This window comes from Puccinia triticina, chromosome 15A (genome assembly GCF_026914185.1).
Source record: "Puccinia triticina chromosome 15A, complete sequence".
NCBI lineage: Eukaryota > Fungi > Basidiomycota > Pucciniomycetes > Pucciniales > Pucciniaceae > Puccinia > Puccinia triticina.
In genome coordinates, this window is record NC_070572.1 from 2408368 (window position 1) to 2415343 (window position 6976).

Below are 6976 nucleotides of genomic sequence, written 5' to 3' on the forward strand. Positions count from 1 at the left end.
TTGTTGCCATCCGAACTGTGGCCACTCAGTGATTACCGGAACTAAATCAGGTGTGTCACATTCACCGCCTGCTCTCTGCACCCCACAGATAGCACTGCTCCTCATCACTCCACGCCCCTATCCCCGCTATCAGGTACAAACAGCTTCACCTCGGCTGTTATCCCTGTCCATTTCTCGGGCACGTGTCCAGAAAGCAAGGCTGGTGGCCAACCCGGACGTCTTGTTGCAGAAAAACGCGGCTTTGTTGATGGGCTTGCAGTCCCCCGCTCATTGGCTTGCCCCCACCGCCAAGAGCCCCAATGGGTCCCTGGGCAATCATAACCTCAACGATCTTCAGCTCGGCGCTGAGTAAAGGCCTCAACAAAGCACGCAGCGCCCGTCGCCCTCCAAAGCGGGTGCCGAGTCTCGTAAGTCTCTCTCTCTCTCTCTCTTGCTGGTTATGTTAGGCCCACCTAACGTCATGCTGGTGTGTGCAGCCAAAGAGCTCTTGGCATCCGACTGGGACCTGCTTGGCTGGATCAACAACAAGATCCAGGCCCGCACGTTGGCCACCGCCTCGGACTTCTCGGGCTCCATCAGCTGAGGCCTTGACAAAGCACGCAGCGCCTGTTGCCCTCCAAAGTGGGCGCCAAGTCTCGTAAGTCTCGCTCTCTCTCTCTTGCTGGTTATGTTAGGCCCACCTAATGTCGTGCTGGTGTGTGCAGCCGAAGAGACCTCGGCATCTGACCGGGACCTGCTCAGCTGGATCAACAACAAGATCCGGGCCCGGCCACCGCCTTGGACTTCTCGGGCTCCATCAGCTGAGGCCTTGACGAAGCACACAGCGTCAGTCGCCCTCCAAAGCGGGCGCCGAGTCTTGTAAGTCTCTCTCTCTCTCTCTTGCTGTTTATGTTAGGCCCACCTAACGTCGTGGTGGTGTGTGCAGCCAAAGAGCTCTCGGAATCCGACCGGGACCTGCTCGGCTGGATCAACAACAAGATCAGGGCCCGCAAGTCGGCCACTGCCTCGGACTTCTCAGGCTCCATCCGCAACGGCCACGCGCTCGTCCGGCTCATCGAGGCCCTCACTATAGCCGACTCCGGCCTCTCCATCAGAGACTTCCTTGGCGCCTCCCATCTCACTCAGCTCGACCTCCATTGCCCGGATACGCCAGGTGCCTCTGGTATACATTCCAAAACAAATTGTTGTGATGTGCTTCTTTTTCAGAAGGATGGTTAGATTTGAATTTCTACTTTTGTTTCCCTTGCTTCCTGGATAAGCAAAGGGTATATTTCCTACCCAATGTCAAAAACATATTGCACTTGCTCATAATGTCCTGAACAATTTATTGGTCTCAAGATAGCAAGCAAGGCTTGTTGAACTTCTTCTTCAGCCACAAACCTGCCAACCAATGAGAGCAAAAAAACCCAGTCCATGACATTGAGAGGTTAACTGTTAACAATAATCAAAATATAATGAATTGAATGTACATACAGAGTTTGAAAATTGAAACAACACATCAGTTTTGATAATTCAATTGCCATTCTAAAGCACAGCTCACATGAGGATATTCTAAGTAGCATATCTCAACAGAATGGGAGATTTTGAGAGAAGAGGCATATTATCCAGACCCTCTGCATCAGAAATAACCCATAGTAATACTGTAATACCACACGGAATCACCAATTGTAGTCAACAAGAGGACAGGAGCTTATTTGGGCACTTCATAGATGCTTAGTTTTCCTGTTTGCTTCATTCCTCAGCCCCATCATTCAGACCTTTGCTCACCACCAGTCTTCTGAAATTTCATGAAAGGGCCCACACAAATTGAGTGGGATACTTGCTGTCTGTGGGGGAAGGCGGGGCCGGGGGCTTGCCAGGGTAAATGGAGTGGGGGGGGGCTTACACCCTGCAGCGGCGTAGCCGCTTTGGCCTCTAGTCCACTCAATGGCAAACTGGTTCATCGAGTGGGTGAGGTGGGTCATAGGCTATAGCCACTCAATGACCGGGTGGGTGGTCATTGAGTGGAGGGAGAGTTTGTCCATTTGCTTTCTTGGTTGATCAAGAGGTGGGTGGTTGGCTGGCTGGGTTTATTTCAATGTACTGACAAACACCAGCGATATGTTGAATTGCATTTTATTTCAGGTGAAATAATCAAAATGTCATGGATTATTTCACCGGTGATTATTTCACCAATTATATCGGCGCCAAACGGGGCCTTGATATTCAGGTTGGCCTCTTTGGCTTGGGCGCGGCTGCGGGAGTACATGCTGCAGCCCCGCCTGTCAGCAATTGCAACATGCAAGATGAAGGGGGGATGGGAGAGACACAACTATACGTGGGCGTTCTTGCGCGCAAGCTTGATCTAGTCATGATTCACTGGCTGGGCTGGTTGTTTGAGATTGGGCGGCACCGGAGGATCCTGGGCCCGGGCTGTCTGACTTTCTTCTTTGCTCTTCCTTCCTCTTATAGCCTAACAACCTCCATCCCGGCGGCTTGAATTGTAGGCGGAGGAGAACAAAAACCGGAGACAACGGTTGGCAGAAGAGGATCACCATCCTTGTCTCCTCATTGCCATTGGCGGCTGATCCTCCTATCACGTCCACAAACACAGCTCTCTCAGGAACAACAAGAACACCAGGCTGGAGACAAGGAGACCAAATGGCTTGTGCTCGTGCCGGACCCAGACCCGGCTCGGCTTGCTGACCTGTACCCACTCCGGCTTGCCCCTCACACTTTCAACTCAACTCCATCAACCACGACCCTTGCAAGCACGCTCAGATAGATCACCAACTGGCTCTGTAGCCCCCCGCCCAGACCTCCATGATCCATCCAACCCCGCTTGCCCTCCCAACCAATGATTCTACATCCCTCTCTCTCCAAGCCCTACTGTCCCACCATCAACTACACCATTGTGAGCCCAGTTTAACTAGCTCTTCGCTCTTTGCGAAATTCTTTGGGAGGCTGTTTGGAGTGTGGAATTCTTGCCTCTGCAGTTGATCACAATGTTTATAATTTTTGATGAGCAATTGGTTGTCTGTCTTGACTGTCTACTTCTCCACACCTTAGAAAAATGAATATTGCTGAACAGGAGCCACAATTTTGAATGAATTTTAACATGTTTGGGACTAAAAAAATTAGTTGGTTAGACATGTAGCCTCAAACCATTATGAATGATCCGGATTTGAAGAGCATGATCCAAGTCTCTCTAACCTTGAACTGGACAGAATCCAATGAAAATGTTTAAAATTATTTCTTCTTGAGGTGACCTCATTTCATCATACTTTACCCGCGCCTGACAGATCACAGAGCTGATATCTTTTTCATTCACCAGGAAAAAACAATCATCAATTGTCTGCAAGTGACATAGCAAAGTACAAAGGGGCTTTTGTGATTTCTCATGTCACTTGTAGGCAAGTGACACTATGAAAAAATCTCGAGAAACCCCTGTCAGTTGACATGCGGCATACTCGAGTTCAGTCTCCATTTAAACAAGCCTCATAAAAAATGAATCCCTCCTGGAATTTTTCCAAAGTTGCTTGGCAGTTTGAGCTAAGCCTCTGCTTAGCCACACCAGCCACCACACTAACTTTGTGCACAGTTAGTGTAGAGCTGCTCAGCTGGCACAGCAGTAGCACCTAAATACATACAGGCACCCTTTCAAGCGGGAGGCATCCCTCCCTGCCGCATACATTCACCCGCGTGGACCAGGAGGAATCCCTCCCGGTCAACAACATAACACAACCCGGAGGAATCCCTCCTACCCCTGGTCAACAAGGCAAGACAACAGGCAACCGGGCGGAATCCCTCCCGTTCAACAGTTATATACACTGTCTCGACTGGGAGGACTCCCTCCCGGTCAACAACATCACACAACTGTTGACCGGGCGGAATCCCTCCCGGTCAACAGTTATATACACTGTCTCGACTGGGAGGACTCCCTCCCAGTCGACATCATCACACAACTGTCGACCGGGCGGAATCCATCCCGGTTGACATCATCACACAACAGGCAACCAGGCGGAATCCCTCCCAGTCGACCAGTCCAGACAGTTGTACATAACTGTTGACCGGGAGGGAGTCTGCCCGGTTGACAGTTGTGTGATGTTTTTGACCAGGAGGGAGTCCTCCCAGTCGAGACAGTGTATATAACTGTTGACCGGGAGGGATTCCGCCCGGTCGCCTGTTGTGTGATGATGTCGACCAGGAGGGATTCTGCCTGGTCAACAGTTGTGTGATGTTGTCGACCGGGAGGGAGTCCTCCCAGTCTAGACAGTGTATATAGCTGTTGACCGGGAGGGATTCCGCCTGGTTGACAGTTGTGTGATGATGTCAACCGGGAGGGAGTCCTCCCAGTCCAGACAGTGTATATAACTGTTGACCGGGAGGGATTCTGCCCGGTCGACAGTTGTGTGATGATGTCAACCGGGAGGGATTCCGCCCGGTCAACAGTTGTGTGATGATGTCGACCAGGAGGGAGTCCTCCCAGTCGAGACAGTGTATATAACTGTTGACTGGGAGGGATTCCGCCCGGTTGACAGTTGTGTGATGTTGTCGACCGGGAGGGAGTCCTCCCAGTCCAGACAGTGTATATAACTGTTGACCGGGAGGGATTCCGCCCGGTTGCCTGTTGTCTTGCCTTGTTGACCAGGGGCAGGAGGGATTCCTCCGGGTTGTGTTATGTTGTTGACCGGGAGGGATTCCTCCTGGTCCACGCGGGTGAATGTATGCGGCAGGGAGGGATGCCTCCCGCTTGAAAGGGTGCCTGTATGTATTTAGGTGCTACTGCTGTGCCAGCTGAGCAGCTCCACACTAACTGTGCACAAAGTTAGTGTGGTGGCTGGTGTGGCTAAGCAGAGTCTGAACATGCTGCTTAGGCTGAGCTAACCCATAAAAATACATGGATTCAACCAGGAATAAAGCTGGAGAAACTCAGATATGTGGCATTGTATCAGCCTGGATCTGGCATGTCAACTGACACCAGTTTCTAGAGTTTTTTTCATAGTGTGATCATTGTTTTTTCCTGGTGATTCTTCTTCCCCCCTTTTTTTTTTGGAATAAAAACAATACAAGTGGGGATGGGAAACTTGATTCTCCAAAAGAACTGGAGAGAATAACCAATTATGGAGTCCTAAATTTGTAAGCAGCAAACTCCAAGATTAATGAACCTGCCTGAAATCAATAGATTCAAAATATTCTGATGAGTTGGACTGATTATCTGGTGGAGGTAAGGCCATTCAGCAAGAAAGGGGCATGCAGGGACCAGGGAGCTTATACCTGCTTAGACCCTGCAGTGGCGCAGCCGCTTTGGCCTCTAGTATCTTTAATTACTCAATGAAATATTTGGAATTTTTGGGCAATGGGAACCTTGTTTTTAAGGCCCCCACATCCTACATTTGTTCTAGTTTTTCATGATTTTTTTAACACGGATGAATGCTTCTGAATTATTACTTGGCTACTTTCACAGATTTCAGTTAACTGCTACCATATCTTGACCCTGTTGTATTGTGTTTTGCCGAATACTTGGAGAGATTTTCAGGATTTACTGTGAAGGGGGTTGTATTTGTTGCAACCCCCTTGGTCTCTGCAACCAATCCTATTTTGGTGGAGCCCACCAATACATTAGAACAAAAGAATAATTTATTGGTGGGTTCCGCAAAAATGATATTGGTCTGGGAGACCAATATCACTTCATTTTACAGTCTCTAAAACTAAAACCCCCTTGGCAGTGATTTTCCTGGCTTTTCCCCCAATTTCAAATGATCTTCATCATTTTTTTTTCAAATCTTTCAGTTTTTGTTTACCCCTCAAAGTCCATGATGTGTTGGCCTTAGCAGCCGGTGTTGCAGTGCCCCTGGGCCCCATCACAGTAGCATCCATCCTAGAGATGTCACTTCGCACCCGGGTACCCGCCTCAAATTTCCAGGATTTTGGACACCTGCACCCGCACCTGGCACCCGCGGGCGGGTACCCGGGTGCGAAAGGCGGGTACCTGCCAAAAACTTTGGGTATTTTGGTTGTTTTTGAAAAAAAAAAAAAAAACCCCAGTTGGTACCGGGACTGGGAGGTAGCATTTCAAATAAAACTAAATAAAAATAAAGCTAAATCTACTACAAGACTGCCTTTATTTCTTTCCATCTTGGCCTTTGTTTTTCTTTTTCAACTCATTCCTCTGATTCATCTTAAATTTATGTAACATTCCACTCTCAATCTTACCATTTTTTGCATAATAGGCCACTGCCATCCCGCGAGTGATTGATGATGCACTGAGCTGGTGCCGTCTCACCAAGACATAATCACGTCCAAAATTGAATGCTCGCTCCACGTCTATCGTTGTTGCTGATTGATGAAGATTGTCAGAAGCCAAAAAATCACGCGCATCAATGTCACCAGTACCCAATACTCCCAAGGCGGCTAGTTTTTGGGTCTTTTCTGATTCCATTTGTTTCTTGAGGCAGCTCAATACATGTTTGGAGAGGTTAGAAGTCGAGGAATCATATATTGGTCAATTGATTTTGATGCCGCACCTGGAAAACAAATTGGTGACAATATTGGTAAGTACTAAGCATAGAAGGTCATTTGCCAATGTGGAAGCTTACGTTTTACACGGGTAGGCTATCATCTTGCAACCATTCTTGTCCAGTAGCTCGGATAATAGCGGGGTTTCAAACAATCCATAGGTAGAACTTAATTGGTTCTAATGAACCTTGCAAGCTTTTTCTACATATGCAAAGATGGAACATAAATCAGTCTTTGATTGGAATAGCCTACAAAATAGCGCAAATAATATCAAAGGAAACTTACCGAGCTCTTTGTGATCAAAAAGCTTTGATGTCTTTGAGTTCTGAGTATTGTCAAGGTCGGTCCCTAAGGTTCGGTCATCAGAATTGTCCAGTTGAACAATCTCCGAGCCCAAGTGACTTGATTGTGCTAAATGGGAGCACTGTTTAGATCGTTGGTTAGAATTCTGGGTACTGATTTTGGAGGAAGAAGGTGA

At 48.3% G+C, this 6976-nt stretch overlaps 2 protein-coding genes across 2 annotated transcripts; both read left to right on the forward strand.

The window, feature by feature from the left end:
• Positions 1 to 460: 460 nt before the first annotated feature.
• On the forward strand, positions 461 to 862 carry PtA15_15A233 (uncharacterized protein; the record flags this gene model as incomplete). Its single annotated transcript, XM_053163419.1, has 2 exons — positions 461 to 543; positions 742 to 862. 2 exons carry the CDS (start codon positions 461 to 463, stop codon positions 860 to 862), a joined length of 204 nt encoding a protein of 67 aa, XP_053027396.1.
• A 26-nt stretch (positions 863 to 888) lies between these two features.
• PtA15_15A234 (uncharacterized protein) lies at positions 889 to 1394 on the forward strand (the record flags this gene model as incomplete). The annotated part of the gene is made up of 2 exons (XM_053163420.1): positions 889 to 1162; positions 1339 to 1394. The coding sequence occupies 2 exons, from the start codon at positions 889 to 891 to the stop codon at positions 1392 to 1394; spliced, it is 330 nt and encodes a 109-aa protein (XP_053027397.1).
• Positions 1395 to 6976: the final 5582 nt, after the last annotated feature.